General features: G+C 37.8%; 1 protein-coding gene across 2 annotated transcripts in view; it reads right to left on the reverse strand.

Moving 5' to 3' along the window:
- Window positions 1-23066, reverse strand: part of COPG2 (coat protein complex I subunit gamma 2) — a 462375-nt gene that overhangs the window by 373070 nt on the left and 66239 nt on the right. For both annotated transcript variants that reach the window (XM_081537057.1, XM_081537058.1), the window contains 10 exons: window positions 22360-22427; window positions 20032-20220; window positions 15071-15166; window positions 14526-14769; window positions 12244-12319; window positions 11309-11412; window positions 10692-10817; window positions 9826-9888; window positions 9032-9171; window positions 6649-6820 (listed from right to left, as the gene is read on the reverse strand). In XM_081537057.1, coding sequence (XP_081393183.1) covers window positions 6649-6820; window positions 9032-9171; window positions 9826-9888; window positions 10692-10817; window positions 11309-11412; window positions 12244-12319; window positions 14526-14769; window positions 15071-15166; window positions 20032-20220; window positions 22360-22427 — 1278 coding nt within the window. The remainder of the gene's footprint in view (window positions 1-6648; window positions 6821-9031; window positions 9172-9825; window positions 9889-10691; window positions 10818-11308; window positions 11413-12243; window positions 12320-14525; window positions 14770-15070; window positions 15167-20031; window positions 20221-22359; window positions 22428-23066) is intronic.

Raw genomic sequence — 23066 nt, forward strand, 5'->3', positions numbered from 1 at the left:
TGGAAGTGGTTACTGAAAGGAAGGAGCGTTGTGTGTATTTGTGAAGAGAACACCAGAGGGGATGTCCACATAATGGGAAAGGGCAGAGGGGGTGGGAGAGGTCAGTGCAGAAGAGCGTCTGGGGGAGAGATGACTGCTAGGAGGGAGGAGGGCAGGAGGGTACACAGCAGCACCAGGGCAGACAGCAGGACCAGGGCTCTGTGCAGGTCTGGACAGAGTGTGAGGTGTCAGGAAGGGAGCTGGCAGGTGTGGGGGCAAGAGGGTACGAAGAAGGTGAGAGTGCTGCGGTGAAAGGAAAAGTTGGAGAATCAAAGGCCGAGGCTCCCCGAGACCTGATCAGAAGAGTGTGAGACAAGGGTGTGATGGAAACACAAAAGGTTACAGGGAGGGGCGACATGGGGTCATGGGGCCCAGGAGGCGAGCTCAGCCTGGTACGTGAGGATGGGCCGGAAGGTAGAGCGTGCGGATTCAGCACAGTGTATCACACTGTGGGATGCAGAGAGGACTGAATTGGGTTGAGTAGAAGGTGAGGATCAAGAAGGGTGCACAGGACAGAGAAGAATGAGCTGGAAGGTTCAGACAGTACCCTCTTTAAAGAATGTCACATGAGGGAGGTTGGACAGTTTCTTTTGCATATGTGCAATAGAGAAGGAAGTCAGGAGAGATGATAAAATCGTGCCCCAGGGGTAGGAGGGATCAGGTGAGCATTCTGAAACAGGTGGTAGAGGAGAGGAGGTCTATGGGTAAGAAGAATGAGGAAGGTGAGGCGATGGCACCCATTACCTAGGGTGGGAGAGGGTAGTTGAGAGGGTTAGGGAACACAGTGCACGAAATGTGACAGCAAAGTGGCAAAAGGATGGAGCCGGATGTCCATCCAGGAGCTCTACCCCCATGAGTGGGCCAAGGCAGTGAGAAGCCCCTGCAGGAAGCAGAGGACAGCACGGTTGAGACCATGGTGGAGTATGGGAGAAGTGGATGAGGCAGAGGAGGTTGAGCTGGTAGAGGTAGTGGGCTGTAGAAAGTGTTTGAAATAAGCCTGTGAGTGCAGGGCATGACTAGATGAAATAATAGAAGGTCAGACAGAAGCCTGAGGGATCTGAAAAGACAGGTACTTAGGGATGAATGAGGACAGCATACAGAGTCACTACAGTATGTTGTAGACCAAGAGCTGGCTACAGGGGAGCATGAGGGAGGCTCAACGAGAGAGCAGATATCAAGGAAAAGCCCACTGCACCTGTGAGCAGGTGGTCAGGGAAGTAGGATGGCATGCTGAGGACAAAGCAGAGGGGCTGGAACACAAGAGTGGAGAAAAGGCAGAGGATGGCTGAGCAAGGTTCACTCGCATTCAGCATGCAGAGAGACTATTCGGATTCTGGAGTGTCTGTGAAGGTGGTGGGCCAGTGTTGAGATGGGTGAGGAGAGTCAATGGGGAAAGAAAGGGACAGGCAGCATGGAGGGCGGGAAGGACCTCATGGCTGTGTGAAGGGTAAGGGTAGTTAAAGGGGGCTCCACAGAAAAGGGGAAGACAGCTTCAAGAGCTCCTAATCTGGGGTACCAGCAGATCTCATGGGCAGGAGGGGTACCGTATGTGGTATGGAGGCCAGACAGTAGGTGCAGACTAGTGACTATAAGAAAGCATTAGGTGCCGTCTGTTACAACCATGAGCAAGCACTGTTTTATGGGAAGAGAGACAATGCAGAATGTTTGTGGAGGGAGAGGCTACAACATGGTCAAGTACAAAGCAAGGTGGTACAGTGCAATCAACTGGATTTTTAAAGAACTGTATTCAGCACTGGGAAAATATGCCTCCTATACATACTTGATAAAATGTTCATATGTTTGTTGTTTTTCTAATGAAAGTAAGCAAAGGAAAAATGGAAAGAAGTGGTTAAAGTGAAAACTTAGTGGACAGAATACATATAATGTTCCTTAATAATTGCAAGAATAATTTATAACAGTTATGATGCAGAGTGCTACTTGTCCAACTTGATCCCAATTAATGAAATAAGGGAAAATGGGAGAAAACATAAAAAGAAATTGTCACAAGGAAATTGGTGGCTGCCTGAAAAAAATCTATCAGGTAATTATGTCAGAGTGGGTGGATTCAAGCGAATAAACGGTCATATAGAGAGAAAGTCAAAAAAACAAAATCTGAAGGGAGCATGAGCAGCAGTCCTCGTAACATCAGTAATCCTGACATCCAGATATGGTAACGCATGCCAGAGGATGGGATTGTTTTGAATAATAAAGCATAGGTTCACATTTTCACATACTGAAGGCATTTAAAAGGCCAGACTGTGAACCAAGCCTTGGAGGTACCAAGCAGAGGCTTTTTCTAAGGCTACAAGAGAGGGAAGAGGAAATGAGTGGATATCCCACGGTTACATTGCATTCTGGAGAGATGTTATCATTCAAGAAAGACGGCAGTAAAGATGACAGCTATCAATGATAATGGTGAACATGAAGTAGGATAGGAAGAAAGGTTCAAAGTCAGCACAGAGGAAATGTTAAAAATTTCAGTGTTTGGGGAAAGGGAAATTGGTTGTGAGATGAATGAACAAGTGAATGAGTGTCTCAGACTTGAACCTTGGCCAATCTCTTTAACAGGTCAAATTTGGAGGACTATGGACTCTCTAGCTAGATTGATACAAATTCTAGTGATAAAGGGAATGGCTATATTGTGGTTAAATAGTAATGTTCAACTTATCCTGCCTGCTCTTTTAGTGTTTGAACAAAGATTGCAGATTATGTGCTTACAAGGTTTCACTAAGGATCAGTAATATGAATCCCAGTGAGTGGTTGGAGGTGAGTCAGAGTAAAAAAAATACTGAGATAAATTTTACTTAACTGAAATTGTGGATTTAATTTGGAATGTCAGGAGTTAATATGATCAATACTGAACAGCAAATAATGGAATGGAAACAGCAGCTTCAGAGAAGAGTTTGGAGTCCATCAGAATCCTGGGGTAGCTCAAGTTAATATAAAGGTTTAAGGAGGTGTAGGCAGAAAGTCGAGAACTACAGTATGAATGCAGGTATGTAGAATATGAAAGAGTTGTGATTTGTTAAGTGGGAGGCAGCATCCCTAATGAAAAACAGAAACAGAGATTCAGACATGTACTGTTAAATGTGACTTGGTATGCATATTTTCTGTTGAGGGCTATTTAAATTTGTTCAGATGGTTTGAGGTAAGAAATATGATTCTATAAGAACTGAGAGTTCAATAAAAAAAAAGCAATATAGGGATTAGAATGGTTCTGAGTAAGTAATAAAACAAAAGGGTATGGTCATTACAGAGGTCCCAAGTAGGGAAAAAATTCATAGAACGTTGCATATATGTGTTGTTGTTGCTGCTGCTGCTGCTAAGTCACTTCAGTCATGTCCGACTCTGTGCGACCCCTTGGACGGCAGCCCACCAGGCTCCCCCGTCCCTGGGATTCTTCAGGCAAGAAAACTGGAGTGGGTTGCCATTTCCTTCTCCAATGCATGAAAGTGATACTGGTTGTAACAAACATGCAGAGGAAAGAAAGCTGCTGTGTAAGAAAGGACACTAAGAAAGTAGGATGTCTTGAAGGCTTTTCTGACAGTTTTTAAGTAAAGGGTAGTTGCTGGAGGACAGAAGATCAGTAGGACTAATTAAGACTTAAGATGTTGATTACTCTTTTTACAATTTTCCCAACATTTCAAGGAAGGAGTTATGGTAATACTTGATGTTGAGTTTAAATTTTTTCAGAGGGCATAGATTTTTTTTGTACACTTTTACAGTAAGGAGAAATGGGAAGGTTTAAAGATAAAGAAAAGGAAAGAACAACTGACAGAATAACTTTCTGAGGAAATTGGTGGGTGTCTATCTTTTGAACTGTGAATGGCTTGATTTTTAAAGAGTTAGGTAAAGGGAGAAAGTGGATAGTTTCAGAATACCTTATATCTATTAAGTATTTACTGTGTGTCTGGCACCATGCTCATCACTTTACTTAATTTCATTTTATCCTTACAACAATCCTAAAAGGTATACAGAGATCAAAACATTTGCCTACGATTCAGCACTCAGTGCGTAGCAGAGTCAGAATTCAAACCCTAATTTATCTGTCTCCAAAACCTATTTTCTTTCCTAGTCTGTATAGTTCTCAGGTTGAAAGAAGGAAATCACAATCTATAGAATTTCTATTTTTTTCCTGTAACTATGTGGAAAATATCTTTTCTGAGATGAGACAAGCAGAGGTTATGTATTGGTCTTTATGTGATTGGTTAAGATTCAGACTATCTGCAACAGGAAAATGCTGAAAGGAAGGAATAGGGAAAAAAGACTTTTATTACCACCTGTGCCCTGGTATTTCTCTTCTATTCACTGCACAGCAAAGACTTTGGATTGGCCATAGGCTCAAAATTTCATAATTTCTAACAAAGACTAAAGAATAGAAAGGAGTGTTTTTTTTTCCTAAGCAGGTAAATGATGGGTAAAATCATTGGTAAAATTAGTAAATCAATCTACTAATCTTTTAAAACTTCAAAGTTTTATAAGTCCGAATGTTGAGACTAAATTTCATTTCTTTTATCCAAGATACAATCACAAGAGTTTATAACTGAGTTTGAACACCAATCAGCACACCCTTTTGAATTTAGAAAATTCTCCAAATGCCAAATTTTTATAAACAAGATACTAACAGCTCCCCCCTCAAAAAAAACCCACTAACAACCATCAACCAAGAGAGTCCATAGCCAGCAGACCAAAAGCTGAAACCTCTGGGCTAATTTGTAAGATGTATGTTTTAAAAAGAAATTAACTCCTTAGTAAGGAGGGATAAAACCTCCCTTATGCTTTTTGTTTTGATAGAAATGTTTTCTGTTGTTGTTCTTGTTGTTTTCCCCTATACTGTATGTAACTTCTGTAATTTCAATATTGTTGTTTTATGTATTTTTGATATTGTAAAACTGTATTTATTGTATTCTGTTAGAACCATTCCCTGGGATGTGAGGCACCTGAGTTTATCAGTTATCCAAGTGAACCTGGGGAAATGGGAGGAGCTAGTATTCTCAATTGGGAAGAGCTTGATTCTTCAATGAGTTTAGCATTTTGGTTCCCTCTAAAATTAAGTGACGAAGTAATGGCATTCCTTAAAAAACAGAAAGTTTGTGGGAAGTAAAAATGGGGATAGAATTTTGAAATATGGAGAGGTGGCTATTAGAAAAAGAACAGAGTATCCCAGGGTAAAGGCAAGAGCCACAGGGCTACATTAAGACTGGGCCCAGATATTGGTTTAGAATAAAGTTAAGTGAAACTAGCTACATAAGAGTACAGTCAGCTTAATTACTGGCTGGTGGACATTTGACAAATCTAACCAGAGGGAAACAGACCAGGAAAGAAAGTGAAGTTTAAAGGGAATAGAATAAGAGAAACCTCATAAAAAGGGGTAAAGGAGATAATTAAAGGTTATCATTGGATGGCCTAATGCTCAAAGGAGGAACAGGGGAGGCCATGTAGAAAGTGCCTTCCTACCCAGGGGGTTATGGATCCAGGGTGGCTGCAAGTGCAGGTCCACCCAGGGCCAGAGGGAACAACCTGGGGTTCAGACCCAGCAATGGTGCCAACTTGAATCTACCTCGTGCTAGAGTTGAGTAGCCTGGTCTATCATCCAATACAGGTGAGACTGGGCAGGCGCTCCCGGAACCAATATCTAAAAAGGGAGTTGGGAGAGGGGCTAAAGGAAGACAGGTTAAGCCCCAAATGTAACTGAATGATGACCAGGGATAACTATTTACTAGTACTTTTACGATTTCTTGTAACTCTGTAACTTTCCCAATATTTGTTAGCTGTATGTTTTTTCCTGTATTAGTAAAAATTGTTTTTTCCTGTACTAGTAATAAAAATTGTTCAAAATATAAGGCAACGTGTGTGCTTATTTCGGTACAAACTGGGTAACAGTTGTGAATACTCTGAAGCAAATATGGGAAGAAAAGAACTCAGGTGGGAAAACGGAGAAAAGAAATCAAGTACAATACTTGACATTCACAGGAGGTAGGTCATAAGATCTCAGAACCCCAAATTTGTAACTACTGTTGACGCTAGCAGTTGGCGCTCCTTCCCACGCACACCCCCCCCAACCCCCCCACACTCCTAACCCAATCCCCAAGAGTGCACACAGGTCAGGTAGATCACAAAGCCTTTCTCAACTGTGGATACACAAATGTTGGTTAAACCAGTCACTAGGCTGAGACATACTCTTAGACACTTGCCTTGTATTATAGGACCCTTAAAAACAATATATTTTATGATGCCATGGATCTACTAACTAAAAAGTCCTAGGCTGCCCTAAAGAAACATCAGGGAAAAGCAGGCCATGATCCTTCATAGGGGACATCAGGTATGTGCACCCTCACTAGTGGTGATACTGTTTCAGCAGAAAGTCGACCACTGTATACATTCAGTTTCTCTTTTAAGATTAAATTTCCAGTGTATTTTACTCAGAAACTTGGTTATAGAATTATATTTCTGTAGCAGTAACTAACTTCATACATTTACCATTATCACTACATTTATTAATCCCAGAAAAGAAACAAATTCTTGGACCCAAAATATCTGTCCAGACATTTAAGAGTTCAAGTGGTAATGCACTGTTAATCACATCTCTTGCATTCTGTGTATTAGTACCTGCTGTAGAGTCATCTTCAGGTAAACGAACGAGAGTATAGCATACTCCTGGTTGATTGTAAGGCAGGCTGGGGGCTGGGATACAACACACCACTTCATAGGACTCCGATGGCTCCACCTGCACTGTCACTTTCTCCAGTAGCTGGTCACTGAGAGTATTGGTACAGTCAAACTGAAAAGTCACCAAATAGGAAAGTTATGAAAAAGAACTGTTTTCAAGTAAATTGTTTCTTCCTCCCCATAACTCCCGCCTCAGTTCTGGAATCCATTAAACCTTCTCTCTCTAAACATCATGCATGTCTCCCCCTAAGATTTTTCTTGAGACAACAAGGATAAGCTTATTCTTGAGGTCTTTCTTGTTTATATTATTCACCAGTCTTTTCCTCTTTCCTGAGATTGAGTTCTACCAAACAAGATGGTAGAAGTGTCTGACAGCTTGCTGAGAATCGAATTGAAATCCAAGTTTCTGGAACAACACACTTAATTTACCCTGATATTAAGCAACAATCATTTTTTCACAGGTTACACTTTATGCTGTCCAACTTTTTCAGACATTTCAGTTTTATGTCCTTTTAAGTTTAAATCATCAAAAGTTGCCCATCACACAAATATTTTAAAGCTCTATCTCTTTAGCTGTGGAGTTAGGGGAAAAAAAAAACAAAACCAGAAAATGCTGCCAAGTTGCTTCTCTAGAAAAAGGAACCAGAATCATAAACTGAAGGAGTTCAGTCAGTTCAGTTCAGTCACTCAGTTGTGTCCAACTCATTGCAACCCCATAAACCGCAGCACGCCAGGCCTCTGGGTCCATCACTAACTCCCGGAGTCCACCCAAACTCATGTCCTTGGAGTCAGTGATGCCATCCAACCATCTCATCCTCTGTTGTCCGCTTCTCCTTCCACCTTCAATCTTTCCCAGCATCGGGGTCTTTTCAAACGACTCAGCTCTTCGCATCAGGGGGCCAAAGTATTGGAGTTTCAGCTTCAACATCAGTCCTTCGAATGAACACTCAGATCTCCTTTAGGATGGACTGGCTGGATCTCCTTGCAGTCCAAGGGACTCTCAAGAGTCTTCTCCAACACCACAGTTCAAAAGCATCAATTGTCTGGTGCTCAGCTTTCTTTATAGTCTAACTCTCACATCCATACATGACTATTGGAAAAACCATAGCCTTGACTAGACGGACCTTTGTTGGCAAAGAAATGCCTCTGCTTTTTAATATGCTGTCTAGGTTGGTCATAACTTTCCTTCCAAGGAGCAAGCGTCTTTTAATTTCATGGTTGCAGTCACCATCTGCAGTGATTTGGGAGCCCCCCAAAAATAAAGTCTGACACTGTTTCCCCATTTATTTCCCATGAAGTGGTGGGACCGGATGCCATGATCTTAGTTTTCTGAATATTGAGCTTTAAGCCAACTTTTTCACTCTCTTCTTTCATGTTCATCAAGAGGCTCTTTAGTTCTTCTTCACTTTCCGCCATACGGGTGGTGTCATCAGCATATCTGAGGTTACTGATATTTCCTCTGGCAATCTTGATTCCAGCTTGTGCTTCCTCCAGCCCAGCGTTTCTCATGATGTACTCTGCATATAAGTTAAACAAGTAGGGTGACCACATACAGCCTTGACATACTCCTTTTCCTATTTGGAACCAGTCTGTTGTTCCATGTCCAGTTCTAACTGTTGCTTCCTGACCTGCATACAGGTTTCTCAAGAGACAGGTCAGATGGTCTGGTTTCCCATCTCTTGAAGAATTTTCCACAGTTTATTGTGATTTCCACACAGTCCACGCAGTCAAAGGCTTTGGCATAGTCAGTAAAGCAGAAGTAGATGTTTTTCTGGAACTTTCTTGCTTTTTCAATGATCCAGCAGATGTTGGCAATTTGATCTCTGGTTCCTCTGCCTTTTCTAAAGCCAGCTTGAACATCTGGAAGTTCACAGTTCACATATTGCTGAAGCTTGGCTTGGAGAATTTTGAACATTACTTTACTAGCATGTGAGATGAGCACAATTGTGTGGTAGTTTGAGCATTCTTTGGCATTCATTGCCTTTCTTAGGGACTGGAATGAAAACTGACCTTTTCCAGTGGCCACTGCTGAGTTTTCCAAATTTGCTGGCACATTGAGTGCAGCACTTTCACAGCATCATCTTTTAGGATTTGAAATAGCTCGACTGGAATTCCATCACCTTCATTAGCTTTGTTCGTAGTGATGCTTCCTAAGGCCCACTTGACTTCATATTCCAGGATGTCTGGTTCTAGGTAAGTGATCACACCATCATGATTAACTGGGTCATGAAGATCTTCTTCGTACAGTTCTTCTGTGTAGTCTAAACTAAAGGAGAATTAATACTAAATCCCTTACCAGAGCAAGTTATGGCACTTCTCTCACCTGGAACACAATGTGATTGGTAAACATGTGCTTGACACAACGAACAAAATATTCTGTCTCTGCTTCTGTAAGTTGAACAGGCTCAGAAGACTTGAACAAGGGTCCTAGATTCATAAATTCAGGAATGGCAGCCAGTTGTTCTATCAAGAAAAAAGGAAAGGAATGAAGAAAAGGAAGACAGGGGAAGATATTACTCTGGGTAGCTAAAATGTTTTAAGAACACTCAATAATATGTCCCCAAGCTTTAGTGAAGTAATCTTTTAAATAAGACTTTATACAGTTAATTGGGCTTCCCTGGTGGCTCAGATGGTAAAGAATCTGCCTGCAGTTCGGGAGACCTGGGTTCAATCCCTGGGTTGGGAAGATCCCCTGAAGAAGGGAAAGGCTATCCACTCCAGTATCCTGGCCTGGAAAATACCATGGACTGTATAGTCCAGGGGGTCACAAAGAGTCAGACACAACTGAGCAACTTTCACTTCACTTCAGTTAATTACTAAAAGCAAAAAAAAAAAAAAAAGAAAGAAACTTAATTCCTAATTTCATAGAATTTGAGTCCCGTTAACCAAGATGCAGGGTAAGAACAACATTCTCAGTAAGCTGACAACTGGAAATTGCTAAGTCCCACAGATTTGGGTAGTCCTAACAAAAGTAAGCTATGACAGTAAATTATATTCAGTCATATAAAGATTTCCCATACTGAGAACTAATCAAATTGAATAAAAAGTGGCGGCCTTCATTATAGTTTCAATGCCTAGGGAACTGGGCTACTTCCTCTACACATCAAATCATCATACCTTGGAAAATGTCTTGCCTGGAAGGAGCCAGCTTCTCGGGCTTAGTAGACACCAGTGTGATTTCTACAGAGACAGGAATGAGCAGTTAAGTGAGCCTTCCCTCTCACTATCAAGTCAAACATGCATACAGGAGATGAGGACAGAAACTTCCAGCAGATACATAAGGAGCTATTGCTAAATCATACCAGGAGGTTCTTTGTCACCATTTTTGGAGGGACACTCAAAGTGTATTTAGTGAACATACTTCATGAAATAAATAAAGCAAGTTCTAAAAATACAGAATTTGCTTTAAAAAAAATAAAAAATAAAAATAAATAAATAAAAATACAGAATTTGCTTTAATGGACCAGAATATTTTTAAAAATTACTCTTAAAAGGAGGAACAGTTTATAAAACAAATCTCGCTATTCAAATAGGAAAAACTACTTATGTAGTATCAACAACAAAAAACTGAAAATGTTAAGAGCATAAGATCTTTCATTTTTGGTTTGAACCACTACACACTTTGTCCCTTTATTTTTTTAAGCCTCCAAAAGAAAAGTTAACTAAGAAGTTAATCAACATCAGAAAACAAAAATAGGAGGTGACAACACAATTACTGCTCTGAAACACTGACTACTAACTTCAAAAGCCGTAACACTTAGCATTAAAAAAAAAAAACTTTCATTCTATGTCGCACTTCATATTCTTGCTTTCATGAGAAAATAAGGAAAAAATTTTAAAACCCTAATTTTAAAAATATCATTCATCTTAGTTCTGTAAGATTTAGGAGTGACCATTAAAAGAAATATTAGAAAAAATATGCCAACGGTATATTTTACTGGTGTAAAACTATACACAGTTTAAAAACAAAGCATTCCCATTACCTGCTTTCTGTTCAAAGACAGGAGCCATAGCAAGAGGAATAGATTTCAAATCAAAGGGCTTTTCTGAAGGCTCCAGCGTGTACTGGTGTAAGGCTTTCTCCATCCCTGGTACAGAGACTGTTAGACCTATGAAACAGAAAACTCTCAGCACTAGAACTTCTTGCCAATCCTAGGATCCAGACAGGTCCAGATTTGTAATATTTATCTAAGCTTTCTAAAGAAAACTATAACCACAGATTTATAATCTAAATTATTAAAGAATATAGGCACTTATAATTCCATGTGAGGAAGCACAAGAGCTGAGCATACATATTTGCAATAAAATGGAAGTATCTTCCAGAAAACAAAGCAATAGAGCCATGTGGAAACAAAGATAGCATAAGAAAAGGGAAAAAGGTAAGCCCATCCAAGAGGGAGCTCAATGAGAACCAGGAACAAGCAATATTCTTTGGACTTTCACATACTTTAGGTTTCTCTAGAAATGGAAATGCATTCAAAGACAGAAACCAAGCATTCTGCCTAGTGAAGCCAGCTTATATGCAAATCATGAAATATGCTTCCAAGACACCACTTGTAGAACAAAAGTATATTTGTCTCCATTCTTGGCTCTCACTGACCATTGAAGATATATGTAGCATTCAGTGCCATCTGCCTCTGCTGCAGCACATTCAGATAGAAGGTAGCTCTATCCCGTACCTCATCATCAGTATCCATCATACACCTGTCCAGGGGATACAGAATAGGCATGTCATAGCACTCTAAAAGATATCCAGAGCTTTACCACTATGCCTAATGGACACGATCCAGGCCATCTGATACTACCGTAATACAAGGCCTCAACAACAGCCAACAATGGCTCCTAAAATCTCCATACATCCTGGGTATTGTTCTGAATTGGTAAAGAAATGGTGTCATTATGAATCAGAAGCACTACATAAGTAGGCATTAAAATGATTAGGAAGAACACAGTAGCATAAGATAGCAGTTTGGAGTCTGTGCTTTGATCTGCAACCACATGACCCTGGTAAAGATTTAGACTTCTACAAATTAAAAACTGGCAATATTAGACTTTCCAAGCATACTAGAAAGCATTTTGAACCCAGGCACTGAAACTACTTAAATGGCAACTTGTTTTATTTAAATCAGCCAGCTTTTGGCTTATAATTTTTCTGCTTCAACTGCAAGATGCAATCACGGAGTGTTTGCTAAAGCAAGTCTTTTCCTCATCAAATAGAGAGTCAAGGAGACCATGAAAAGCTGGTATTTTCAACTCTACACAGTGAAGCTCTTTGAAGTTGGCCCCTGCTATACAAATTGAGGCATGTGTATTTAAGTCACTTTCTCAAAATCATGCATGAGAAATTAGAAGTCAAATTTTGTATGTACTTAGCACATGCAAAATTACCAAGAGTAAGGAAAACGCCATTTGCCCCTGACTTTCTCCATCAGCTCTACTCTTAGGCCCTGCAAGGCATTTGATACGGTACAATGAGGAATTATCTATTCAGTCACATGGCATTCCTTTTTTTTTTTTTATAATTCTTTTAGTTACCTTTGTAGGAGTACTAAGATGCTTGGGAGAAGATTCTCATTCTGAGCCCCAAATTTTGCCAAAGCACTCACAGCAGCTATAATGGAGCATAAAATGAAACAACATGAATATTGACTTCACAGAGTTAAGCAATAATTATTAAGAAAAAAATTAGAGGAGTTTCCCCATGTTCAGTTGAAACAAACTCTCACTGTTTTATTGTGAATTTCTTGTTCTTATTTCCTTGCTCCATTTAAGCATAAATAGAAATAGAAAGTGGGTCCAAGAGAGCTCTGAATAAGAAAACCCTCTATGCATTGAGGAAAAAGGATCATATGTATTTCTTATATGAGCTGTTCTTCAGTCTGACTCCTTACAGAGGAGCCTGGCGGATTATAGTCCATGGGGTCGCAAAAGAGTGGGACACAACTTAGCGACTAAAGAACAACAAAACAAACCTCAAACAACCAGCCCCACACATAGGGAAAAAAACACCCAAAACTCTATTATTAAAATTCACTGTACCAACAAAGATTTATTGCTTACTTAACTTTTGTCAGGACTTGTGCTAAGTGCTGAAGGTAAAAAGATAAAAGATGCAGACCCTGACCTCAAGGAGTTGTAGTCTAGTGGGAAAGACAGGTGTAAATAGATAGTTACAACACAGTAAATCCATGGTAGAACCACATCCTGGATACTATATGAGCAGAGAAAGGAACGTTAAGTCAAAACTGGAGGAGCAGACAGACAAGGAGCTCACACTTAACTACCTGCACTAAAGCTTGCAGAACAAGTAGAGTTAGCCAGAGGAAAAGGCAGGAAAAGAGTATTTGAGAGAAAGAGAAATGAAAAGTACCAAGGCGCTCAGGCCAGAGAATCAAGTGTGGAATGATTCTGGGACTGGATGCAGCTGAGTAAGGCTGAAGCACTGGACCTACGCTGGAGAGCAGGAGGAGACAAGTGAGAGACTAGACACAAAACAAAAACAGGTTCCGGTTTAACCTCAAAATTATTATTAACAGGAGTCAAATACAGGATGAATCTGTGTATCTGCAGCAGGGTGTGCTACACTAAATTTGTGAGCAGATTTTGTATGCAATGCCCATTTTGGTATCAGAGTGTGGAGAATATACTGGATGAGGGTGAGAGTACACGCAGTCGGACTAACTGGGCATCTGAAATGGATGGGAGCCTAACACAGCCCTCAGGAAAACTGAGAAAAAAAAGAGAACGAAGAAATACATATTGAGGGGACAGAACGGACAGAACTTTGCCAAAAGGTAAACGGGAGTTATAAAACAATGGAATAAGGTTCTAGTCTTGCAACTGAGTGGACAATATAGGTAAGGATTTCTGTTTGGGACAGTTTGAATTTCAAGCTGAATCTGAAGTGCCTGAGACAGCTAAACATACAAGTTCAGGAGAGAGACATGACTGCAATGCCATAGCATATCAGCAGAACTCTGAAAATGATCACCAGAAAGAATGTGGATGTTGAGAAGACAACCCCCTAAAGAAAACTAACTTTTAAGGAATGTAAGAGAAGCTCTGTAAAGAAGACTGAGGAATAATGGAAAGATGCAGGCTATTTGTGGAAACCAAGGCGAAGAGAGTTTCATGAAGTGTTTAGTCAACACAGCCCATCAAATTGACTGAGGTGAACAAGCATAAGAACATTAGAGTGTCTGACCTGATTTTCCAGCTAGCTTCTAAGTAATTTTTTAAAAAATAGCTTCAGAAGATTTTTAAGGGAGAGAGCAAGATTATAGGGAATTGAATAGAAAATGGAAAGTAAGTTCAGAGAGGCAGCTGGTAATGGCTGCTTCAAGGTTCCATAACAGGAAATATGGTCAGTACTTAGTGAGAGACAATGAATCAAATGAAGGCCTATAGTTTTAACAGGAGAGATTTGGACCAGTTCACATGCTAAGGAGAAGGAATAATTAGAGAGAGGGAAGTAAAAAAATTCCTAAGATCTGTTCAAAAAGTCATTTAAAAGTTACAGTGGGAGACAAATTTCAAAGACATTCATACTTGAAGCCTTAACTCTGAAATAAATGGATGACACCATCAAAATCTGTCAATCCGAAGGTCAAGGGTTATTTGTCTCTGATACAAGGCTGAAATCAGGATGGAAATTGGCATACAAAGAGCAAGCTGTATATCTGAGGCCTAAGTATGCTCCAAGATCCCACCACCAAATAGACATTGCAATGTCATTTTCCAATTTCATTATCACCCCTTGAGTTAAGCATTTCCCAAGATCACCAGTTATGCTCATCATCAGTCCTCCAATGACTCACCAGCTCTGATGGCCTCATTCTCCAGGACGACCCTATTAAAAATAAAGCGGATATACTTGGAGGGGATAGGTGTTCTGGGGCCCTCTTTGCCCAACAAGTGTAGGATCTTAGTAGCCAGAACTGTGTGTTCACAGTCCTCAATGAATTCACAGAGGTGGGCTAGACCTGCCTCTTTACTCTCAGGGTTCTCTTCCACAATGCTGATTATGCAGTCCACGATGGCTCGCTTATATTCAAAGCCTCCCTGGCAAAAAAGAAAAACTGCCATTCACTCTGAGGGCACTTTTTTGGAAAAATGATTTTACTCCAAGGCTTATGATATAACATTCAAATTTCATTTCCCTTCCCTTCTGAAAGAAACAAAAATGTTTTTTCCCTCCAAGTGGGAAAGTCAAAAGCAATAATATGTCTAGTAATAAGACAGAAGCTACAATTGAGAATACTATTTGACAGGCATTCTGAGATTATAAAGAAAGCTGCTTTAAACACTAGGGTATAAGAATTGAAGCGCGCAACTTCCCATAATTAAAAAGCAATCTACCTACATCATCTCGGAGCATGTTGGAGAGGAAAGTCATCATGACGCTGTGCTTTCGAGGGTATTTCTGACAAAGAGCACTAATAGCTTGTACAACCACGACCTGTAGAAAAACAAACAAAAAGGACATGCACCTTTTATAATAGCTGTACAACTACCACCTAGAGAAAAACACAGAAAGGACATTCATCTTTTTAAGTTTAGCTACTAAGCATACATTCCCTCTTATTTACCACAAGCTAAGAAGGTACCATAATTAACTAAAATGACAATAATGGTTCTTTGTGAAAGAAAATCAAAGAGGAAAGGAAAATAGAAAGCAATGTAAAAATGAAGTGCATTCAAGGGACCCCCTCCCTTTGCTCCAAAGCAAAATAAGCTTCGAGCATATTTTAAAATTTTACATTTAAAATTTTCACATAAAAATTTTAAAGTGAACAGGAAAGATAAAAAAGTTAAACAGACTGCTTTCCAGAGAAGAAACAGAGAAAGTTACCAAGGAACTACTTCACAAAATGGTTTCTAGGAAATTTTTACCAGAACTTTAAAGACCAGTGTCAAGAAGTAAAAAGGGTGTGAGACTTTTACCCTACTTGCAAACTTTAGACTACCATAATTTCATGGATGCCAGAAGAGAACACAAGGATTCCTGAATGAGAAATGAAAGACAGTTATTTACTCACAGCAAAAGCAGTAGCCAGTGTATCGGCATTTGGGGCTCAGTTTTCTGAGCCCCAGTACCTACAGGACGATGCAAAAAGGACCAGATAACACTTGAGCCCACAGTAGGCAGCATTACAGGAGAATCTGAGATATGGAACTTGAATATTTGACAGTGGGCAGTAAGCATGCCTGTCATTTATTCAGAAGGGAAACATCATGTTTATTACACTGGGCAATAAGCATGTTTGCTTCTTGCTCTATAGGGAGGACTGACTGTCTCTTCTAGGGCTGTATGGAAACCTGCCCTTTACTACTTAAGGGAGATGCTTACATCTTTTGAGATTGGAAGAAACTTTGTACTATACAAAGGGAACAAAACTGGTATAGTAGGAAACAAAGGGCAGTTAGTGTATAATTTGCTGGGTGTGCAGAAATGCAAGAAATTTATGGAGACTGGAGAATTGTCCCCCAATAACTGGATAGTCCCAAATCTATATATGTTGCTTCAGAGCATAGGAAATGAAGGGAAATAACCACAATCTTTATGAAGCAATGACATATAAACCTAATAAAGACAGTATATGTGCAAAAAGAAAAATTATAGATGGAAATTTGTGAATATTGATACAAAAATTCCAAGTGATATACTGGCTAACAGACTCCAATCCTACAGTAAGAAAATAATATCCCATGATGAAATGGAATGTATACCAAGAATGCAAGAATGGTTTGACATTAGAAAATTAATATAATTCATCAATATTAATGAGTCTAAGAAGAAAAAGAATATGACTATATCCATAGATGCTGAAAAGCCTTTGATAAAATCCAACACTCATTCCTAATAAAAATTCTTTATTTTCCATTTATTTATTTTTGGCTGTGCTGGGTCTTTGTTGTGGCACACGGGCTCTTCATTGCCGTGCGTGGGCTTTCTCTAGGTGTGGCAAGCGGGGGCTAGTTGCAGCGAGCAGGCTTCTTGTGGCGGTGGCTTCTCTTATTGCAAAGCACAGGCTCTAGAATACACAGGCATCAGTATTTGTGGTACATGGGCTTAGTTGTTCTGTTGCACATGGGATCTTAGTTCCTGGACCAGGGAACTGGACGTCCCCTGCACTGGCAGGTGGATTCTTAACCACTGGACAAGGGAAGTCCCTTAAAAATTCTTTAAAATGTAAGATAGGAATGGATGGAAACTTTCATTTTATGCATACACACACACGTACTCCCTCAATCCTATTGGCAGCTATTACTTAATAGAGAACCCCAAGAGTCATTTGCTTTAAGATCAGAAACAAAAAAAGGATGCTACTATCTTGACTATTATTTGACATTAATCTGGCACTATCAGCCAACCTGAGTAGACAGGATAAAACAATTGAATAATAAAAATTAGAAAATAAAAGACAAAATCATCTTTATTTTCAGATGATATAACAAAATAATGTGGAAAACTTCAGAGAATTGATGATAAAAATAACTCAATAAAATAATTCAGCAAGGTAGCAGGTTGTAAAGTTAACATGCAAAAATAATACTATTCATACACATGAATCATAACTACTTAGAAGATATAATGAATAAAAGAAGATTTATAATAGAAACAATAAAGTACATAAGAAAAGAATTTTTAAAACATTCAAATCTAATACAAAAGTACCATAAAATATTCATGAAAGGCACAAAAGTAGACTTAAATTTTAAAATATCATTTGTTCTTGGTTAGGATATCTCAAAATTATTACTGTTCTCCCCTAAGAAAACTTATAAATTTAATGTGATCTCAATAAAAATGCCATGAAGCCACTAAATGAGCTAATACTAAAGTTCAAAAGAAATATAAGCATGTAAAAACAGCTAAGGAAAATAAAGAGCTATGAGAGGAGACTAACAGATACTAAAACATCCTTACAAATTTTTAAAATATTTAATACACATATTTAATACAAATTTTTAAAATATTTAGTAAAATATTTAATACAAATATTTAAAACAGTGTGTGGTACTGATATATGAATAAAGAGAACAACAGAATAGAACAGAAAGCCTCCAAACAGACCCAAGTATTAATAAATATGGAACTTCAGTATATGGTAAAAGTGATATCTCAAATACGGGGCAAAGACAGCCCTTTAAATAAAATTGGGGGCAGGGTGGACAACTAGATAGTTATTGGAAAATTGTAAGATCTATTTCTCATTCTATATAAATATAATAATAAAACCTAATGGATCATACATTTAATATGAAATTATACCTATACTAGAAGAAAACATGAGTGAATTCTTTTTTTCCCCACCACAGGTGAATTCTTATTACTCAAAAGCCCAATGCAGTAAAAGAAAAGATCAACAAATTTGCATAAAAATTAAAAACTTGTGCATGACCAAAGTATCATGAGAAAAATCAAAGGACAAATGACAAATTGGGAGAAAATATCATAACACATTTCACAGATAAAGAACTAATATCCCTAATATACAAAAACTTTAGTAAAGGAAACAAAAGACCAAAAATCCTATAGAAAATTAGAAAAAGACAAGAGCAGACAATATTCAAAAAGATATTAAATGATCTTTAAAAATATGAAAAGATGTTTACCTTCCCTCACAATAAGAGAAATTCAAGTTAAAACTACACTGAGATACCCTTTCTAGCCCATCTGGTTGGAAAAACTTCAAAATACTATATGTACTCTAATGGTGAGGGTATGGGGAAACAGGCTAGTAGAATTTTACATTCTCTATGAAACTACATATTTATCTCCTCTTCAACCTAGCATATGAAATTCTAGAAATTTACCGTTAGGACACACCACCAAAATTTCAAGAAAACATATACATAAGGTTGTCCACTGCAGCATTATCTGTAATCACAGAATATTGCAAAGTATCCAAACATTCACACGTAGGAGATGCATTCAATAAACTACACTACAAAATGAACTCCATAACCTCCAAAGGTTTCCCAAAGATTCAAAATGTCTACTTGAATACACAGGCTAAGTTGGTTTTTTAAAAGTAGGTAAATACAAGAAGAGAGTAAATAGGGTCAGTTATACCTCTTGACTGAGAATTAAATAAAAATGCAGGAATAAAATCTTTTTACTTTAATTCATCTAACTAAAAATTTATTGCTATTTTGATTTTCTTCGACACATTCTTACCAGTTCTACTCAACACTGTATTTAATATGAAATTACACCTATACTAGAAGAAAATATGGGTGAATTCTTTTTTGGAAGTCCTAGCCATTTTAATAAGGCAAGAAAAAAAAGGAAAGGTACTTGAATTGGAAATGAAGTATCTATTCACAAATAACATGATTATTTACATAAAACAATCCTAAGGGATGTATATAATAACTACTAGAACCAATAAGGGAACTTAAAAAAAAATAAGGGAACTTAGCAAGAATATTGAGTTATGGGAAAGTTAAAAAAAGTATTTTTAATATAATACTAGTAGCAACAATGAAATAGAAATGTTAATAAAATGGATTTTAAAAACCATAAAATATTTAGATATAAATTTAACAAAAGATGTGCAAGACCTCTAGAGTAAATGCTATCAAACATTGCTCAGAAAATTAAAGAAGACCTAAATAAAGGGAGAGGTATGCCATATTCATGAACTGAAGAATAAATATTATTAACCTGTTAGTTTTCCCCAAATTGATTATAGATTTAACACAACTCCAATCATAATCCTAGAAGGCTTTTGTTTTACAGAAATTATAATCTGATTCTAAATTTTATATGGGAAGCAAAGGAACTAAAATATTACAAAAAAGGAAAACGTTGGGAGACCACACATTTAAGAGGTACCATAAAGCTACATTAATTGATACAGTGTGATACTGGAATAGGACCAACAAATAGTTCCACAGAATGTGATAAGCATCCCAGAAACATACCTACAATTATATGGTTATCTGCTTTTTAGACAAAGATGTCAAGCACTCCAGTGGGGAAAGAAAAATGTTTTAAATTATGCTGGAATAACTGAAAATCACAATGGAAAAAAACCTGAACTTACACACAAATATTAATTCAAGTTGGATCGCAGACCAAAATGTAAAAGCTAAAACTTCACAATAAAGTAAAACATTCACAATAAAACAAAGTATCTTGAAGACTTAGAGAAACGTTTTTGAGGACACTGAAAGCAATAACTGTGAAAGAAAAAAATTAATAAATCAGACTTCGTAAAAATTTAAAACTTCTGTTCATCAAAAGACACTATTAAGAACAGAAATGGGTAAGCCAGAGCCTGGGAGAAAACATGGTCATATTTAAACTCCTACCTTGAACTCATCTGAGATTTCAGACACAAAGGATGATATCTGCTTCATGAGCCTGTCCACACTGCTCTCACTTCCTGTTTTGAGAAGCGTAGTAATGGCCAGGGTAGCAATGCTTCTGTTTGAGTCTGTGATCAAGTTTTCTAGGTCCAGATTGCAGGCAGTAACAGCAGAGGGGTGCTTCATTGCCACCTTGTCAAAGGGCAAGAAAAAAAATTAAGCAAATTGCTACTAATAAAGACCAGCGTTTTAAAAAATAAGAGAGGAAAATATGAATTTTGATTAAGGTAAATGGCTTTTGAAAATCTAAATGAAACAGCAGAAGTTAAATAATTATTTCAAGATGAATGCTTTGGCTTAATAAAGTATGCTATATTATTTGATAAATGATTAACTGCTACAGTACTGCATAGCACTTTATCTTCATAGGTTTCTATAACCTTTATAACAATATCATAGTCTGTCTTTTACTACAGTTGGACTGTTTCTCCTCATAGTACATGTGTTCATGGTTATCTATTCTACTTGATGTTAGGATCTCTGAAAGTAGGAGCTAGAATGATAAACATTGCTCAAAGATACTTAAACTTAGGATCACTTACAACACTTCTGGTATTTAAGCAAGCAAACTCCAGCCAAACTGGATTGGAGATGGTCACTAAAACATGTCTGTCATTGACCTGATTCTTCGCTTTTATTGATGATGTTCACTTCTCTGCCTAACCCAGTACTGGTATAGAATCCTTTACCACACAATGCTAAAATTTTTAAAACTCAGCAAAGTACTGGCATCAAAATTCACTTCACAGCAAAACATGACCCAAACTAATGTAAAACTAAGTATTAATATATTCCAGTTAGTGAGGATAGTCATACATGTAAAGCAGAAATATTAACGTGTCTGTGTCTAATTGCTCCAGGCACAAAGGAGTTAGTATTAATTTAAGAGCTGGCACGATACTACCTCTCTAAAATTCAAAAATTGGTGAGTTCTCAGATACATTTGGCTGCAAGATTATAGGCGAAGGAATGTACACCTATATCAACTCTTCAAAATACAATTCATATTGCTCTATAAAAGCTTCTTCCTTGGCTGCTCTAAATTTCTTTCTTCTCCAATTGTTCATACAATTAATTTATAATCTAATGTAGTATGTAAATACATTAGATCAGTCTTCTATAATATTAAACTTTCACTTAAAATTTTTATAGTTATTTAATTCATCCTGTGCTTTGCACTGTATCCTCCAGATTTATGCTGTCCAATATGGTAGCCAATAATCACATGTGACTACTAAGCATTTGAAATATGACTATTCCAAATTGAGGTATGCTGTAAATACAAAATAAACTAGATATCAAAGACTTAGTATGAAAAACTAGAAGGTAAAAATGTATCAATATGCAATCAGTATAAAATTATCAGAGATAAATTTTATAAACATGATGGTAAATAAGATGTATTATTAAAACTGATCTCATCATAAAAAAATTTAATGTGGTTACAATAAAATGTAAAATTACACATGTGACTCATGTAAGTGTTTCTACTGGACAGTGTTGCTATAGACCAGTCTTGTCCAAGAGAACTTTCTGCAATGATTGAAATATTTTATATATGCAGCATCTAATATGATAATCAATAACAACACATGGCTATTGAGCACATGAAGTGTGACTGGAATGACTGAGGAACTGAATTTTTAAATTTTTATTTAATTATAATTGACTTAAATGGAAACAGCCACTTATGGCTAATGTCCATCATATTGGATGGTACGGCTCTTGAATGTAAAATGCTTAAAGTCAGAAATGAATTATAATCCTTAGTTGAATAATACTATCTATGGCCATATGTAAGGCCACAAATGCAAGTGAGGTGCTACAAAAGTGAAGCCCATAAATCATATCTACTAACTTTGGACTGCAAAGAGATCCAAACAGTCCATCCCAAAGGAGATCAGTCCTGGGTGTTCATTGGAAGGAATGATGGTGAAGCTGAAACTCCAATACTTTGGCCACCTGATGTGAAGGGCTGATTCATTGGGAAAGACTCTGATGCTGGGAAAGATTGAGGGCAGGAGAAGGGGACGACAGAGGATGAGATGGTTAGACGGCATCATCGACTCGATGGACATGGGTTTGGGTGGACTCCGGGAGTTGGTGATGGACAGGGAGGCCTGGCGTGCTGCGGTTCATGGGGTTGCAAAGAGTCAGACATGACTGAGCGACTGAACTGAACTGAACTTTGGACAGAAAGCTAAATGCTTCAATTTAATGTTTCTCAATCAAACATTGATACAAAACAATAGTTAGAAAAGGAACCCCTACCTTGTTCAAGGTCCTCACAGCTGCATATCTCAAAGCTGGCTTAGGAGAACTACAGAAAAGCTGAAGAACTAGGAAAGAAAAAGGGTCACTGTTAACATAGCTCATTTCAACATTTAGCATATTTCTGAAAATACAGCACATGAAGAATCATATTAAAAATACACATAAGGAAATTAGACCATAGCATCAAAAATTCACATGAAAAATACACCATCAAAACTAGAAAAAGTACTTTTTGTTGAGTTATAAAAACTTTAAATATAGGAAACAAAGTTTATTCTTTTTCCTAAAAAAATAATATACCCATTAATATCTGAATTTAAAGAATACGAATATTTATAGTTATAAGTGAAAATGGGCTTTTTAAACATGAAAGAAAACTTAATTTACTTGTTTTTTTACTTTTTTCCTAAGTAAAAACTTACATGTTCTGAATATGAGGAAATAACTTCAGAAAGAGAAGTATAGTCACCCTTCCACATCTGCTGGGACCCCTGGCAGATACCCAAATCTGAGGATGCTAAAGAACCTTATAGAAAATGGTGTGGTACAATCAGCCCTTGGTATCTGCAAGTTCCACATCTAAGGATTCAAACAACCATGAATCAATCTGGTTGAATCAATAGGATGTAGAACCAAGGATATGAAAGTACAACTATAATTAAAGTACCAAAATAAATCATCTACATATCAGAATGGAAAGGCTA

The sequence above is a fragment of the Giraffa tippelskirchi genome, chromosome 10 (assembly GCF_054371585.1).
Source record: "Giraffa tippelskirchi isolate mGirTip1 chromosome 10, T2T-mGirTip1v1.2.pri, whole genome shotgun sequence".
Lineage (NCBI taxonomy): Eukaryota > Metazoa > Chordata > Mammalia > Artiodactyla > Giraffidae > Giraffa > Giraffa tippelskirchi.